General features: G+C 34.9%; 1 protein-coding gene across 4 annotated transcripts in view; it reads left to right on the top strand.

Moving 5' to 3' along the window:
• Nucleotides 1-18,933, top strand: part of LOC145296068 (cilia- and flagella-associated protein 90-like) — a 64,615-nt gene that overhangs the window by 33,885 nt on the left and 11,797 nt on the right. Inside the window, exon 1 of one of the 4 annotated variants that reach the window (XM_080142144.1) lies at nt 6,112-6,327. The exons of the other annotated variants lie outside the window; for them this stretch is intronic. Coding sequence (XP_079998270.1) covers nt 6,181-6,327 — 147 coding nt within the window. The 5' untranslated portion in view covers nt 6,112-6,180. Of the gene's footprint in view, nt 1-6,111; nt 6,328-18,933 lie in introns of those variants that run through there. 4 annotated transcript variants of the gene reach the window in all.

The raw sequence follows: 18,933 nt of genomic DNA, 5'->3' as shown, positions 1-18,933 counted from the left end.
GAGTTCAAAACCGGCTTCAAAACCTAGTAAGTGATGCCCTGCAAACTCTTTCTCACAGAAGAGGCATTGCTAGCCTGTCTCTGCTTTATTATTTTCATAGCAAGTGCTCAACTGAACTTCAATCTATGGTCCCTCCTTGCCAAACTTTCACAAAACTACACTCGACTAGCTACAACCACTATATACGATTTCCACACTCTCTGTCTGTTCCTAAATATAAACACAGAATCCATGAACAAAGCTTCTTTCCCAGAATTGGCCGCCTGTGGAACACTGTTATGCTGGCCTGCTTCCCGACTGAATACAACATGGTAGCCTTAAAATTCAATGTAAACAATGTAATCGTCCTCATTAATAAACAAATTCTATCCAATTTAAATCGTTTCAGGATTACTGCACTACCACCTTACATTCATTAACCCTTATCCTCGAGTGGCCTTCGAGCCTTGATAAGTGATGACTCCCAAGTAAAAAGTACAAGTTAATCCTAATGTTGATAGTTCATGAGAAAATTTTCATAGCTATATCTTTTTTTTCGATTTTCTTATTTTGTTTTTGCTGGGAATGGGACATCCTACTAAATGCCGGACATCCACCCACTATTTCAGACACTATTTCAGACACTCCAACCAAGAGATCTGTTGAAAATTCTTACCATCTATTTAAGTGCAATTGTTTGTGTGGCTTCAAAATATAAAGGTATTAATTTGCATATGAAAGGAGTGGCTGCATTAAAAAGGATAAATTGTGGAATGTTTGGAAGTTGAAAGAAGTTAAAAGTTGGTGCAAATTACAGTGTCTCGAAAAGGAGTGCTGTCAATTTTATTTAGATAACAGTTTGTATTTCTGTTGCACTTGGTCCATCGGATATATTTGCCAGGTAGTTTTTGAATACTTTTTCAGGAGTCCAGTTGTTCCTATAATAACTGAAATGATGAGGGATCTTGCAAAGGTTTCAGTTTTTTTTTTTTTATATCATACATAATACCTTGGTATTTTATTATCTTGTATTTCTCAACTCTGTTTAAGCCAGCATCATTGGAACCACTGACTACAACTAAGTTTGTTGTTTGCTACTTTCTTCCTTTCATCCAATATCACTATGTCAGGTTTAATAGCTACATTTTCTAGGTACATGGTTGTAGGAATTGCATAACAATAATGGATAGTGTATGATTTATTTCCAACTTTTCTTTGTAATATATGTTTGTAGAACATTCTGCTGCATTCAGTGTTCAACTTTTTGCAGATGATCTCGTGAAGATATTTGCACACTCCATTGTGTCGCATGGTATAGTAACCATCTCCCAACAGAATCTTATAACTGGATGTTAGGCACCTCACACTCTCTACTTCTGTATGGCAGAACCTGCACTTGTTGTTATTACTGAGACCACTCATCTTCTTATAAGCATTGATTAAGCCTTGGTCTTGGACAGCCATTATCATTCTTTCCTGATTACTGGGAAGCGATTCTCTTTTTAGTCAGTCTACAGAGCCTTCCTTATCTATTTTTTCCTAGTTTATCCAGAAGATGTTTGATTGGCTCATTCTTCTAGTTTTCTGCTATGGCAAGTTTTGGTGCATTGTGGGTGACTCTTTTGGGATGTTTCCATAGTGGGTTTGTTTTGTGTTTCTGGCTTATTTGTAAAACAGTCTTCTCTAAAATGGTTGGCCAGTTTTGTGGTGGAGATTCTTCTACTCTTGTTTTTTTTTTTTTTATGTTTATATGCAATCATGAGAACTCATTGTCTAGTACCTCAAAATAGTGGTTTGATGTTGATAGTTAATATATGCTTCTCTGGGCAGATATAGCCTTGGTAAATATTTGTTTTCATACATTACTCTGTACAGTATCATTATTTTTTTCGTTTTAGTGCCTAACTTGCTAATTTCCTTTTCCTGCTAGTCAATAAAATGACAAAAGTTTATCACTGGCATGGCAAGGTGATTACCTTTGTTTTTATTTCTGAGGTGAGTTTTTAGAAATTTCTTACAAACATATTCACTGACAATTTTTTTTCATGTTAGCATGTTCAATTGAATCGTCTTCTCCTATGCCAAGGGATTTCTATTGTTTCTGCTTTTCTAGGTCGTTAATGTGAGTATATTCATCAAACTGTATATTTTCCATTTGGATCTTCCTAGCTCTGTCACAAACTTCATTCCAATATTTTTGGAGAAGATATGTGCAACCTGCAAGAGTCAACATAAATCAGCTTCTGAACTCGTATACAGCTTGAGTTCATCCATGAAGAGCAGGTGATTAACTCTTTTGTTTCGATATTGTTGGTAATCCTGGCTCAAGTTGTTGGCACTCCAGCTTTGTTCAGCAATTTACTGAACGGATTTATCATCAGGCAAAAGAATAAAGAATTTCATTTTCATATCTTGACGTCAAGGATTGTTATTGTTTCATTAGTGTGGCTTAATGCCATTGTTGCTTGCCACATGTACAGCTATGGCTTTCTGGATTACCGAATGGATCTTACATAATTTAATGTACAGCAGTAGTCACTATTATATGCCTTTTAATAATTGATTCAAGCTTACATACTTAGGTTTCTGTGTCTCTTCATGCAGTCCTCAAGCATGGGTTTCTTAATCAATAATTGGTCTTTAGTGCCTAAACACTTCCTCCTACATTGTGTTTGCTCTTTTTCCAAGTACGCTCTAGGAGAATGGTGTTCATACACGATGTCTGCAATCAAGCCGAGAAGCCAGAAAGTTTTCCAGCCATGCAGTTTTGATCTTCATCATAGATAAACCTTTCTTTTCTTTTCTTCTTTCTTTCTTTTTTTTTTTTTTTTTTGCAACTGTCTGTGTTATCTTGACATTTAATTTCTTGATGCCAATTGTCCTTGGTCTAAAAATAGATTTGAGACGTTTATTCTTGTTTCTAGCAATTCATTTCATTTTATTTTGGCCTAAGGAAGCATGTTGCCTTTCAGGTGTGCATTTGGCCATGCATATTTTTGGACTTAAAAAACTTTTTTCCCAGAAAAACCTTCCATATCACGATATGGAAAACCATATTACAGCTTAGATTTTATTTTTTCAACAACCCAGATTTACGTTTTGATTTTTAAGATACTCAGATTTACAAGTTAAAGTTTTTTCCATGGATTCTTGCTTACCCCATCATGTTTTCTGGATTTATCTTGCATCCATTTATGTATCCTTTCACCTATGTATTTTTACATTCTTGAAAACTTTCATTATCTTTTGTGCAAATATGATTTGCTCCATATGTTGCAGTTTCAATTTATGTGCTAAACAGCAAAATCAGTTTAATTATAAATAACTTTTTCTCTGAAGAGAAGGTGGCATTCTTTGAAACTCCATAGAATAAGGAATTTTTCTAAATGTTCATTGTGTGCTTCTTGTTGAATAATTTATGAAAATTCAAAGTTAAATAAAATTTGACTTTGTTCTTATTGATTGGATTATTGATTGGATGATCAAATAAAATTTATTTAACTTGAATTTCTATATTTATTTGCTGCACCCATCCATGTAGAGCTTTCTGTATCTTGATAGGTTATTGTATAAATATTATTTTTATCTTTATCACTTTATTTATGCAATTTAAAAAAAAATTACTTCAATTAGTTTTCAAGATCAAGAGATGCCTTTCTGGAGCTAACACTTCATTTCATTATGATTTGGATTTATATCCGTGGGTTCTTTTAATGATAGACGTTGTTGCCTTTATAGTTGCCAACTGTCTTCCAGGGATTGTTTCCAAGTGTTTCTTAGAATTTCTTTTATTAGACCAGTTTCTTCTATCACAACCGGTATAATGTGTATTTCTTTCAGAGACCATGTCGTTTTTAGACCATTTTTTTTTAGGTCCTGATATTTTGTTATTTTTCCCGTTCAGCTCTATTAAGGCTATAGTCACTTAGAAGAGTGACATCAATAATGAGCACAGATTTTGGGGTTTGTTCTGAAGTATAATGTCTTTTATGTATTTGCCTACCTGTATGTCTGCATCATAGAACATTGTCACCTTTATGTCTGATGTTATTGGTGATGGTTCATATTTCTAGATGTTTGACAATCTATCAAGCTGCATCTCCTCACAGATCTTGTAATGGATGTATTTATATGTATTTATATGTGCGTGTGTGTGTGTGTGTCATGAGATAAATCCCCATGTAGTTTTGTTATAATTTAAAGTGTGTTTGTGTTTCTTGGCTAAAAACAATAAATTTCTTCACAAAATTAACCTGACTGAAAACATAAAAGCATGTAAATTTAAATTTTAATATTTGGAATGATCTTCCACTCTTTATTAAAAAATTTGTTGATAAAAAAAAAATGAATGACTATGAAACCGTTGTGAAAAACTGGACATTTTCAACTTTGTACAGCATTATTTGTCTCTACATGTAAATTCACATGAAGTCTCTGAACCGAATGAAACAGAAAATAATTGTCATTTTGTTTTTGTTTTTTTAGGGTTTTTTTTTTTTCAAATGAATATATGCATGTCATCTAACCATGAGTTACTGTTAAGAGTAAATGATTCCTTTAGCTAACAACAAGGTTTCATATCAAACAAAAATTCTTCTCAGTTTGTACAATAGTTTTTCATATTAAAACCTTTTATGGAATTTAGATAATTTCTGTGTATTTCGGTTTGTTTTCATACACATATTTCGTGTCTATTAAAGATACATTTGATGCCATGAAGTATATCATCTGTTTGGTTGAAGTGTTCGACTATTTGGGTGTAGGATGTTGACGTAATGAATCTCTAAGTACATCTGGGTTCTTTATAACAAAAATATGATTGGCTGGTTAAGCCATATAGAGTAGAGAACCTTGGGAGAGATGTCAAAAGATATGCCAAAAGCCCCATGCTTTAGGATATACTAGTTCCGACCACAAATACCCGCTCAGTAAGGCAACTTATTAGATTATTACTCCAACAATGTAGCCAAGATCTCATCCTCATCACTACTGATATGTCCTATGAAAGGGATGTACTTGTTTTAAGTAGATGAGTAGTCTTAGCTCCAGTATTCAAGTAATAATTTAGTAAGTCATCTTACTGAACAAGAATTCATGCTCGAAGCTGCTGTATCCTTAAGCATTAAGCTTTCAGTGTATCTTTCAATGTATCTCCCAAACTGCTCTACCAGTCAATATTTATGGCTTAACCAATCATATTCTTGTAACGAGGATGAACTCATAATCATTACATCAGATGTGTTTTGTTGAATAGTTTGTGATTATTAAATCAAAATCGAAAATATTCCATTGGGACTGTCACAAGTAATGGGATGTGGTGATTGTATTTTAGACTGTGAAGGGTGACAAACTGGACATTTCGGTTTATTGTAGATATAGTTGTGTGTGTGTGTGTGTGTGTGTGTGTGTGTTTCGATGTTCTAAGCATTGTTAATAAATTAGGTGCTTGCCTTTTAGTATGAATGGGTAGTTTCTTGAAAATGGAATTGTTTCTGGGGTTTAACGAAAGACTTGTAAAATCTCTAAGAAGAACATAGGATATGTTGGCCATAAGTGAAGACAATGGAAATGTAGTCTTGTGCAGTTTTTTTTATATTTAATGATTGATTGTCTATGGATGCTGTCTTTTTAATAACCTATTTAATAAGTTTTATGGGGCGACAGTTCCAATAGAATTGTGTTAATATGATGAATATAATTATGTGGGTTGAACAAATATGTTTAATATGGAGGATGGCACTATATATAATGGAATTTTTTTAGATGTAGAGAGTGGTTGCTATAGTAGTTTAGGAATTTTTTGGTTTAGTGTAGATAGAGGTTGATATGTGACATATAACTTGTTAAGTAGTAAGAAGTTTTGTTGATGAAGAAATCCATTTATGATGATGTGCTAAAATTGCATCACATTGCAGTGAGAGATTATAGTAAAAAGAATGAAAGCAAGACTAACATCACACATTTGGGATTAGATGCGGTATGTTCAAACTAGTATTGTATTAAGACACGATACAGTGATATGAATGAATAAAAAAAAATACATAAATAATGTATTAGCAACTCCTCTTGCTTTCTGCATATCTGCAGCAGTTGTTATTGCTATTTCGTTGCCTGGTGTCTCTACCAAAGCAGTAAACTTCAAAAATAAACAAACGAGAAAAAACACAGAAGAGAAGTGCATTTCTGACGCATATCGAAAATATGACTCAGAACTTGACCATCAAAACTTCTACAAACAGCTTCACCCTTAAAGGGAGGCCATGTGAAATGTCTGGTTACTCTTTCATTCCACCCCTGTCACAGATCCCAAGGGAGAGGACATTTTATAACAACACAACAACGATTCGGGTCAGTTCACACTTTTTTTTAAAAAAAGAAGAAAAGCAAGAAGTTGTTTGATTTATTGATTATTCAGATTTGTTGTTGTTGTTGTTGCTATGGATTACAATGCCTGCACAAATTATTCCTGACAAATGAATACGACACTTCATTCCAACACCCACTTTTAAAATGTTTTTTTTTTTATTCAATTTAAAACAAAAATAAACATTTCTTTTTTATTATTAAATTTTCAATTTTCATCCACTCCACTTGATTTTTTAAGAATTTTGAGCAAGAGTGATCATTTTACGTTTAACCTGCAGAAAGTTGTTATAATCTCACAATTTGCTAATCAATACAGTAATTTGCAGATTTTTCAAGATGTAATAACAAAGATTTTAGAGTTTTGTGATGTAAAAATAATTTTATGTTAAACTTATATAGAAAGTGAAGCGTTATCTAAAAGTCAAACAAAGTAGTTATATATATATATATATATATATACTAGCAGTTCATCCCGGCTTTGCTTGGGCCCTATGTACTGTTCATAACTTTTATGTGAATATGTATATATTAAAAAGTGTGCCTATATACGGTAATGCCTTTCTATATAATAGTCTTCCTTAACTACCATAGAAAAAAGTTGGTAGAGCTCGCAGAGGTCAAATTTTTTAAACTTTGACCCCTTAAGATTTATTGTTTTGGACTCAAATCAAATTAAAATGTTTGACCCATGTCCAAGTAACCTACATCTAAAATTTCAAGTGTTTAGACCCAAAATTGGCAGAGCAGTTTGGTAGAGTCTGCAAAGGTCAACTGTCAACTTTGACCTCTTGGCAGGCAAATTTTTCGCCCCAAAACTGATTAAACAGCTTGCTGCATGTCTGTTGAACTTTGACCCCTTGACAGTCAAATTTCTGGCTGGAAACTGATCAAAACGATTTTCCCAAATCTAAATAATCCTTATGTCAAATCTCGAGTCTCTAGACTGAAAATTAGCAGAGTTATTTGGTAGGGACACAGACACAAGCAGACATTTTCACTTTTATAGATATATAGATATATGTATAAGTGTTACAGGAAAAAAGGCTGTCCCCTTTTCCTGTAAATAAGAAGAACATTAGATAAGTGGAAAATGAGATTAGGATAAGCCAAGACTCGAACCTTGTAGGCAAGGTTCAGAGATAGAATGTTAGAATTGGAATGTTAAAAAAACTTATTGTTAAATTCCATATAAAATAGATATTGTTTGTATTGTAAAAAGAATTGTTCATTCTTTTATGAAAACTGAATTAAAAAGGTCAGCTAAAAAGAATGAACAATACAAATTAAAAATATATTATAAAAAATAGGTTAGTTGAGAATTCTTTGTTTGCAGAAGTGTGTTTGGAAAACGTGTGCTTAGCCACGTGAGTTGGTCATGTTTTGGAAGCACACATCTGACGTCATAGCAAAAAGGAAATTCTCAATAATAGGAGCTAGGATTAGCAGATTAGAAGAGTCGAGCAGTCGGGCAGTCAGGTGCGAGCAGTCAGTAGAGTCGGTCAGAAAGAGCTGACATAGTCAGAGGAGGGTTCCCTCAGAGGCGAAGGGGTAGAAGTTTAACCATGTAGAACCAATATGAATTCCTGACGTCAAATCATTCGACCAGTTAAATGAAATAAAGAACATCATCGATTTTTGTAACTGTTGTCTTTGTGTCGTCATTCAACAATTGAAGGTAACGTGTTAATCATCTTAATATGAACTTTGTATAACCCCTTCCAAGTTCCTCCACAGTAATGATGCATCAGTCTGATGTAAAAGAACAGTATTACACATTCATTCAATAACGAATTCCCATCTCTCACCGTCTCTCTCATCATCATCAATCCTGTATTACATGTACCCATTATATGTCCCCGTCATCTCACGATATATGATCCCCAATATGAAACTCTCTGCTATGCAACATATGTATATATGCTTATGAGCACAAAAAATGGGCCAAGAGTGAAAGAACGAAGAAATCGATTTTTCAATATTTTTCCATGAATTTTTGTTAATTATAACTGAAAATTTCTATTTTGCAGATCATTATTATTATAGCATATAATAACAAGTGGAAAAATTAATCCTAAAAATGTAAGACCGCATCTTGGTGAGGAAATAAAAACCGAATTGCAGGATTAAGGCAGTCCAAAATGACTTACAAGCAGATTTTTAATATTTTAAGAAAAGGAAAAGTGAAAACATCTCTTTCTGTAGGGAAGCGAATTGGTCAAAGGTTCGAAGTCGAATGCTTGGTAAAAGGGAAATCTGGATCTGGTCGCCCTAGAGCATTCACTTTGAAGGACGACCACAGGCTTAAATTAACTGTTTTGAAGAATTGAAAGAAAACTTATGTTGACCATAGCAAAGAATTCAAAACGGGCTGGAAATTCTCTTTCTAGATATACAATATCTAGATGAATGAAAGAAATAAGATTTTCTTCTAAAAGGTGTGCAAAGAAGCCATTTTTATCTAAGAAGAACATCAATGAAAGAAAGAGATTTTTCTCATATTATGGCAAGAAAGGTACAGACTGGTTCAGAAATGTTTTCTGGTCAGACTTTGTCTTGTTATTGATGCTCCTGATGCTCTCAGATGGGGCAATCGAAGAACTGGAGAAATATTTTCACCAAGTTGCATAAAAACGACAGTTAAACACCGGAATGGAGGGATAATGATATGGGGAACTTTTACTGCAGCAGGGGTTGGAGGACTTATTAGATGTGAGAAGTCAATCAATACAAAGGAATACACTCGAAGATTAGAAACAGAACTGTTACCAAGTATCCAGAAGCTGGGAATATCTCAGAACATTATTTTTCAACATGATAATGCCCCTGCACACATTGCTAAAGTCACAAAAAAATGGTTTTCTGATAATTCAAATGTGATATTTTGGCCAGGAAAAGCCCCGATTTAAACCCAATTGAGAATATTTGGTCCATAATATCTTGTGTATTGGATGGAAGAACTTTTTCAAACAATGACAAACAGTGGGAAGCTGTGCAAAGCGAATGGAATAGCATCTCCTCTTCACAGTGTTCCACTTTAGTTGAGAGCATGTCTAAAAGGATTGATCTTTTTAAGAAATCAAAAGGAAATGCGATTCCATCCTTAGCATTTATTAAAGTAAATTCCTTGTTCTGTATTATTAGTCTCCTTTAAGTTTCCTTGTTCAATTGTTCTTTGTTCAATATATCATTTAGTGCGATAAAATGTATAAAATTTGTTTGGCCCATTTTTTTTTTTTTGCTCACGAGTGTATGTACACAAGAACAAAACATGTTCGAAGACAGGTAAAATGAATTCCCCAAACAGAACAGTTTTGCACCACTTTTATGTCCTTTTTGCAGAGGGCTGAGAAGGGTTGAGAGGTGTCCATCGACCGTACAACTAACAAAGTAAACACAAGGTAAAGTGGTAACTGCAATAGCAAAGAAGGACGACCAACAGATGATCGGTTAAAGACAATTATTTTTACCAAGTGAAAAAGATAAAATGTGTAGCAATGGATTCAAGATCAGTTGGAGCGAGAACTGGGTGAGATGATTGTGTCCGTGAGGTAGGAACTTGTATCCGGACGTCAGTGGGCACTTGCTGGACATCAATGAGCACTGATACAGGTGGCTGGACGTCAGTGGGCACTGGTATGGGTAACTGGATGTCAATGAGCACTGGAACTGGGAGCAGCATTGGTATGGATGGCTAGAGATGTATGGGTAGCTGGACATCAGTGGGCACTGGAACTGCTAGCAGGACATTAGTGGGCACTGGTACGGATGGCTGGATGTCAGTGGCACTGGAGCTGGTAGCTGAACGTCAAGGGCTGTAGGAACTGCTGAAGAGGTGCTGGAGTGAGTTGAGAGCACTGGAGTCGCAGCAGGAGTAAGCTGTAGTCACTGGAAGTCAGTTGGAGTTGAAGCATGTTCAGGAATTCAGAAACTGGAGTGGAAGGCTGTTAGGGGGAGACTCAGGAGGCAGGCAGCAGTAGAGAGTGGAGTGTGCATCGCGTTCTGCCGCCCATGTCCCCATGACGGCAACAAATCAAGATGGAAGCACTCCTAGTTTATGAGCTGAACTGAAGATTTGCTGTGAAAACTGCTAGCTTTATGGAGAGGCGTTTATGATATAGGCTATACGACCAGTGATGGTGTCGCTAAACAACGAATGACCATAATTAATTTTACACGATATTACTTACAGTTAAAAACATCTTCAGTGTTTATTAATTGTATTTATTTTAATATAGGGTTGAAATAATAGTCCTTTAATTTTGTTGAGTTTGTGAAAGGCAAAGTTTTTGTGTTTTCTCTTTGTTGTTTGAAAACAGTCATATTTTTTCTTTTTTGTTTCTGTTTCTGCCGACAAACGTGTTTGCTTACAATAACAAAGGAGCGGTAATTTGCAATCGTGACATCCTCTTATGAAGATTAAAAGTAAGATATAATAATACTAAACTTTATGTCTAGAATCCTTATCCTAATTTTGATAAAATTTTATTAAATGATACTGATTTTAGATATAGTTACTTCCACACAGTACATTCATTTTGGCCACAGGCACTAGTGCCTGCTATTTTAACAACCATAGTTTAATTGTTTTTTTGTTTTTTACAGGTGGGGTGGGGGACATACTTCCACCAGGCAACGCCGATACACGGGTCCTGCTAGTGTGTTAATCAAAATGTTTTACATTTATTATGAAAAATACTATGGTTACAGAAAAACGTGTATCCATAAAATTCTACTTTCAATCCCACATGTCCAGAGATGGACTCAAATTAGTGAAGATGTAAAAAATTTTTGTAGTCTGTATTTTATTGACGTTATTATTGTGAAACTAGTTGGACGCCAGTCGTACAATATGCTTAAAAATGATATTTAAATTTATGTAGATTATGTATGTATGTGTTATAGAATCAATCCTCTATTGATTATTATATATTATGAGGAATAATTTGATTGGACTAATTCCCCCCAAAAATTAACAAATAATAATGATAATGTTGTTCATCAAATTCTGTCTGTGATTGTTTACAATATCATGTCAGATGATATTTGGGCTTGACAATCTTAAAAATAGTCTTTCTCCTTTAAAAAAAAAAAAAAATTTTACAGAGGAATATTTTACATAGCACTGGTCAAGGTTACATTGGTGTAACATAAAATATTCCCTTGAAAAAAAATTATTTTTTATCTATAAGAGAAGACAGTCTCTTTTTAAGATAGGCTTTTTTTTCTTTCTTTTTTTCGATTTTTGATACTTAACAGATGAATTTCTGTACAAGAGATATCCAAGAAAATTGCCAGAAATATAAAATACCTTTGTGTGGAATTTGCAAAAGATAGACTCAGACTCAGCCATTTCGGGTCCTATGAGGAAGAAACTCACACACACACACACACACACAGTGACTCTTTTATATAATAGTAGAGATAGGGATAATGCCCTTCCCCGTAAAAGATCTGAAAAAGAATTGTTGTGCAATTAGTAATGAAATCATTTCTATTTGTTAAAAACAAACAAAAATGGAAATCCGTAGTGAACTGTTCTTCTAGAAGAAATTGCAAGACCCACAAATACATCATTCAAAATAATTTACCGTTTGTAGCATCTAATAGAAACAGTTGTATAAGTGTAAACTAGAAGAAAAGTATGTTACTTATTATTGAAGAAAGTTATAGTTTAATGTTTATTTCAAACACCTGTAATCGTTTATCAGATAGCTGAAGTATGAAGAGGAAATGACAAAATGTTTATTTTTTTCAAGTCTTAACCTCATACTTCTGCTTAGATTAATAATAAAAGATATCCCAAATTTACCATTATTCCTTCTATTACCAGAAAAAAAAAAAAACTAATTGAAATAAATTATAATTGTACTGATAATGGAAAGTGGAAAATTAAAATGATTAGATCGTATAATCTAAATTAAATATTAATTTCAGGCATATTGCTATTTGATTCTGATTTTGAAAATCTGACAAGATAACTTTATATGTTCTCTCTCTCTCTCTCTATATATATATATATACACACATATAAACAAACAAATAAAAGTTGTTTATGTAAGTAAATAAGTTACCTAATTTACATATGTGTAACACAAACTGTCCTGTGACCTTTTAGGTCAATTTTAGTACAATATACAATTTTTCTTTGTCTCTTTTCTTTCTCCTTCTTTCCTTTTTTTTTTTTTTTTTTTTTTTTTTTGGGGTCATCCTTACTCTCCTCTTTCGTCATTATTCCCTCTATTTCTCTCCTTACATTAATTCCTGTCTCATTCACCCTTTGCTGTTAAACACTGTTGCTGCTCATCTTTTTTCTTTCCTTCTTTTAAAAAGCTTGTACTGATTCCTCTATTCATCTCCTCCCCAGCACCACCACCATCTAAAACACAGCTGGGTCAGTATTTATTATATTTGCCTCCTTCCAGGCTTAACTGTTGCTTTTACGATCACTAGCAAAGCAATTGGTGTGTTGCACTCCTATGTGTCTACTGCATTTCTGAATAGCTATGATTCGAGCTACAACCAGCTCACATCAATATAGAGACTCAAGTTCTATTTCTTTCTTCATTGCGTCGCACCACTGCTGTGGCATGTGCGTTAATTGATCGGCTATGTTTGGAATGTATGCAAGAGTTCTTTTACCACCTAGAATATGTTCAACCATTTACTTATCAGCATCTCTTACTGATTACCTACCAATTAATTGATGCACCCCTAGTTGAATATAAACCGTATTTTGGATTTCAATGATCTTACTTATAATAATAATAATAATAATAATAATTATGCACCTTAATTTCAAACTAACTTCTTGCTGCTTTAACTTTTCTTTGTCCTCCTTCCTCATAGCTATCTGAAAATGTAACTCCATTCAATAGATTGAAAATGGCGACTTGATTGGAATTCTGTCATCCTATTAAAGGGGAGGGGGGTGGCTAATCACATGTGAGTGTTGTCTTCTTTGTTTTTTTTATTTCCGGGAACATTATGCATGATATAACATTTTCATGAATGATGTAGCATTTTTATAAATGATTTTCATTGTTGTGTATAAAGAGTAATGCGTAACTGCGTTTAATTATTGTAGACATATATATGTACATTGTGAAACACTTATAAGACCATCGTCAATTCTGCCATTGCAAAAAAATAAATGATGTGAGTAAAGATTGAATTTCAATCATTGGAATTTAAATAATCATTATTTCTACTATTATATAAATGAGTCACTTTGTGTGTGCTTGAGTTCCTTCCTCATAGGTTCCAAAACGGCTGAGCCTATCTTTTTGCAAATTTCACATAAAGGTAATTTATATGTCTGGCAGTGTTCTCAGATATGTTTTGTACGGAAATTCATCCGATAATTATTGAAAACCAAAAAAATTATATCTTAAAAATAGTCTTTCTCTCTTATAGATAAAAAAAAAGAATTTTTACAGGGGAATATTTTACGTTACACAGGCCATAGGAAATAATAAAATCTCAGCAAATCACATCTTAAAAAAACAGATTTATTGTCATCTGGAAATATAGCTCAGTGGTAGAACATTTGACTACAGATCGAATGATCGCCTGTTCAAGCTAGAGTGTACCTCACGATATTGATGCTTGAATGTGGTAAAATTTGCGTTTATTTTTGCATTAAATACTAATCCCTAACCATTTTGTTTTTGCAATCCTTTGAGATGAGGCTTCATAATTTGTGTATTCATTCTTTTGCAGACTGTTGCCTCATCTTCATAGATGTTGTTTCACCACGTTTTTTTTTTTTTTTTACATGGGCATAACCACTTATCAAGGCCAAGAGGCTACTCGAGGATAAGGGTTAAAGAGTGTACAGTAGAAATTGGACAGTATAGTAATTGTTAATAATGGAAATTCAGTAAATTTGTTAACTTATATGGACCGGCTCATCAAAAACTTGTTCATGTTAGACTTGAAGACAACCATATTGTAGTCAGTCGGAAAGCAGGAACACGGAAGACAATTCCATAGGCATGCAGTTCTAAGAAAGAAGCTTTGTTCATAGAATCTACATTTAGGTTTAGGCACAGATAAAGAGTGGGGGGAATTATTGATAGTATTTTCTGCTAGACGAGTGTTTCTTGTGAAAATTTGGCGAGGGGGGACCATAGATTGGAGCTCAATCGAGCACTTGGCATGAAAATAACGATAAAGCAGAAACAAACTCGCAACATCTCTTCTGTGAGAAAGAGATTGCAGGGAAGAGAAAAGAACATCACCTACAAGGCTACGAAGTCTATTTTGAACTCTATCAAAGCAGGATAAGTCCTTTCTAGCAGCTCCTTCCCAGATGTGGCAACAGTACTCCATCCTTGAATGTACCTGGCTCTTATATAGATAGAGAATTGCATCAGTAGTGAGATATCTACTGGATCGATAGAAGGATCCCACCATTTTTCCAGTGGTCTTGGCCACGGATTTAATGTATGTGTTCCATTTAAGATCAGGAGTAAAGGTCAAACCCAGAAGCTTGTCAAAACATGACGGCTCGTCAAGACGAGAGCCATTCATTTCAATTGATGCCAAATGGGGATCAGAGCATTGATGATGTAAAGATAAAAGCTTGGTTTTAGATGCATTAAAAGTAACAAGCCACCTCTTTCCCCATTGTACCACTTGCTCAAGATCAGAGGAGAGAGAATTGGAGAGAACTTGGTCATTTACAGTCTTAGATGTGCTATCATAGATAGTAGTGTCATCAGCATAAATGTCTACGAATGATGTAAGGATGTGCTTTCGAAGATCATTAATATAGATCAGGAAGAGAGTTGGGCCCAGGATGGATCCCTGAGGGACTGCAGCATTAATACTGTGAGCTTCTGATTTCTGCCCATCAACCACTACTCTTATGAACCTATCTGAGAGAAATGATTTAATAATTGAGAAGACATTTCCAGCTACACCGTAGCTGGAGATCTTGTGAAGTAAACCTTTATGACATACTCTATCAAAGGCCTTTGATATATCAAGAGCAATTGCCCTAGAAAGGTAGCCTCCATCGAGAGATTCACTAATCCTATGAGATATAACTGTAAGCACATCTGCTGTAGATCTAGCAGAACGGAAACCATATTGCATGTCACTAAGGTTATTTTTGCTGAGATGGTTGATTACTTCTCTATTTAACACAGATTCCAGCAACTTACTCATGATGCACAAGAGACTTATTGGCCTGTACTGAGAGGGAGATGAGCGATCACCTGAATTCTTAAATGATATGAAGCAATTCTCCTTAAGACAACGTTTAAACAGTTTTGTAAGTATGGGCGCAAGTTCTGGTTGAAGTATTTTGAGTACTATAATGGGAATACCGTCAGGGCCAGTTGCTTTACTGGAATCAAGGTTTTTGATTAGCTTGGCAAGATCATGTACAGATATTTATATATCACATAGCGTGTTTTCGGATGCAACAGGAAATATTAGGGGTTGGCAGCCTTGGTCACAAAGGGTAGAATTAGCTGCAAAGTTCTTGGCAAAGAGTTTGGCTTTGTCTGATGCTGACGAGATTACCTCAGGCCCATTTATGATTATTGGGATAGAACACATGCTTCTGTTCAAGATTCTGTTTGCTATTTGCCAAAACTGGTGGGTACCAAGCCACTGCTCAGCTACTTTGAACTTGATGGACTGAGCACACAACTCTCATGCGTTCTTTATTACTTTTTTTACAGTGGTTGCTGGCAGTCCTGAAAGCGGTTTTAGTTTCAGTACATCTTTTATGTTGGAAGCAATGGAAAAAGTGATTTCTGTGCGCAATGGCAGCAGCATATTCTGGAGAGAACCACGGCTGGCTGTTAGGTTTTTGCTGGAATTTTTTTGAGGGTATGAAACGGTCTATACCTACAATTAACCATTCTGTCAGGTCTGATACTATAGAGGACACATCCTTTTTAAACATGGAATGCAGAGGTAGATCTGATATAAATGTACGGAAGCTATCCCAGTCAGTCATAGAATACATTGTACGATGGAGAGGTACATCTGAGGACTTATTAGATTTCATTTTTATCTTAATTGATACAACAGAGTGGTCGGAAGATCCAAGTGGAGACAGAACGGAAGCTGAACACAGTTCAGGGCAAGTTGTGAGAAAAAGGTCTAGGAGACTTACATACTGGTCGTCAGTATCGGGCACACGGGTGGGTTCGTGTACAATCTGAGTGAGATCATAAGCAATAGAGAAATCATGACAGAACCTCCCCTCATCATCGGTCTTGTTTGAGTGAGTTAACCATTCCACATTGTGAACATTGAAGTCTCCACAGACATGAATATTAGCTGAAGGATAAGCAGATAGGACGTGGTCAATTATCTCAGATATGCTTTTAAAGATAGTAACTCCACTTGTTGTGGGGAAATAGTCTGTCCAATGCCAGTTTCGCTTAGAAATAATATGTCTGGTTTAGTCTCTTGTAATTGGGTTTCAACCTCTGATGTTCGAGAAAGAGACATGGTAGTAGGGGTCTACATTAGAAGTTGGGGATCTGCGTTTAATCATGTATTTTTTATTGAAACTTTTCATGATGGAGTTTTGGGATTTGTGGACTAGGCCGACAGACTTGCTTGGAGCAGGGCAGAGAGGGAAAGTAAGAGAGAAATAGAAATGAAGAAATATATTTTTTTTTGTAGCACATAAGGTAAAGCCGTAACAATTATCTACTAATATGATATCAAGAGGCCCTACTAGAAACTATGCATGGTTCAGAATCCATTCACCAAATGGCAATACAGCAGCCCCAGTACTTTGCACTTACTGATAGGACAGCCTCCTTAGTGTTTGGGTCCCTGACTATCAGGCGGATAACGCCAGCCCAGATAAAACGTTTACCTTCAGCACCCTTACTAGTGACATGGCTACAAGGATAGACATAGAAACAGAAAATTTCCGACATCTCTGGCGGCTGTTCACGCAAAATACTGCCAACCTAGAATACAGCTTTTTCTTCTCCCTTTGTCAGAAAAATCACTCATAAAAAAGCGAGGCCTGAGTGACAAATAAAGAGAAGCGAGAGTAACGGGAGCAGCCGATAACGCATCCACAATGCATTGTCTACTCTCCATTTAAAAAAATATATATTATGTATTGTACTTAAACACGCCAAATGGACTTCTATTAAGGGAAGCTATGGTAAAAGATTCCCCTCTCACTAACTGAAAATGAATACAATTGCCTAATCTGTTTATGCTATCAACTTGGAAAATATAAACAACATTTATGGATGAGAAAACTCTATTAAAAAATAAAACAGTATATATTCCAAATGAACTTACCAGATAGAATCGGCACATTTTTGCACGAGAAAACCATTTATACAATAAAACAATGAAATAACGATAAAGATTAGAAACTGAAATAAATATAATATTAGCACTTGCATCTAGAAAAGAAAAATATTACAAATTCGTAACTTAACTGCCAACTCATCCTCTGGCCTTCTTCAGGCGATTAACTGCAATGGGATAGGAATGCTAAGTCTTGTAACTTTATCCCCAGTAATTACTGCCTTCCATAGTTGTTGTCTCACTACGTTTTTGGCCACCTAAGCCTCTGGCCTGCTTGGGTAGGATTCAAACAGCTATCTTCAGACAATGCTCACCTAGAACAATAAAAACCCAATCCACTATGCCACAGTCCCCAAAAAGTGATCAAGGTTGGATTTTATGGTCTTATAAATCATATTCTGTGTTCTTATCTGGTTTTTCATTGTTGTGTTTGTACCAAACGGTATTTTTGTTTTTGGCACAGTGGATAGAGGCTTAGTTGGCTAAAAATGTGGTGAGACAACAACTATGGAAGGCAGTAATTACTGAGGATAGAGTTAAGAGACTCAGCATTCCTATCCTGTTGTGGTTAATCACCTGAAGAAGGCCAGAGGATAAGTTGGTCAAAACATGGTGAAATAAGAACTATGAAGATGAGGACTATGAAGTCTGCAAGAATGAATACACTAATCCCTAACCATGCATCAAATGGATACCATAATACTTAATTCACTGCACCTTATAACAATGATCCATACAGAATTTCAGACAGATCGTTCCAGTAGTTTCAGAGAAAAAGTGGAAATAGACTGAGAAAAATATGGTACTTGTGTAGATTTTGAACCAGACATAATGAACTATCCGCTCAGCTTTGCTTGGAACATGACGTCATGCGCTCAAGTTTGACTAATCTGATGTAAGATGCTGATTAGCCAAGCAATGCGTAGCAAAGGAGCAGAAGTGGAAAATATTGGAAGAAAAAAAAAAAAAAGAATCAATAAATTAAGTAGACAACACACCCTCAAACAGCATGATGACTATCTCCACCTTGGATTAACAGTTGCAGACGCCTGAAGATATTTCATATTACTAAACAAAACTATTTTCATCCCATTTTGACATTGTCTGATTCAACCATAGAAAAATCTACCTAATCTTAAGGTTGTCTTAATTTGATTTAATTTAAAAAAATAAAAACCCACTTGCCCAGCCCCACTCGACAGGAAAAAAAAATTGTTCATGAAAAAAAAAAAAAAAAAATATATATATATATATATCAAACAAAAAAGTTTACTTTACATTAGT

Source organism: Euprymna scolopes, chromosome 2 (assembly GCF_053919585.1).
Source record: "Euprymna scolopes isolate OS-2025 chromosome 2, ASM5391958v1, whole genome shotgun sequence".
Lineage (NCBI taxonomy): Eukaryota > Metazoa > Mollusca > Cephalopoda > Sepiida > Sepiolidae > Euprymna > Euprymna scolopes.
The sequence above is the reverse complement of the archived record's forward strand: the minus strand, read 5'-3'. Positions and strand labels throughout refer to the sequence as shown.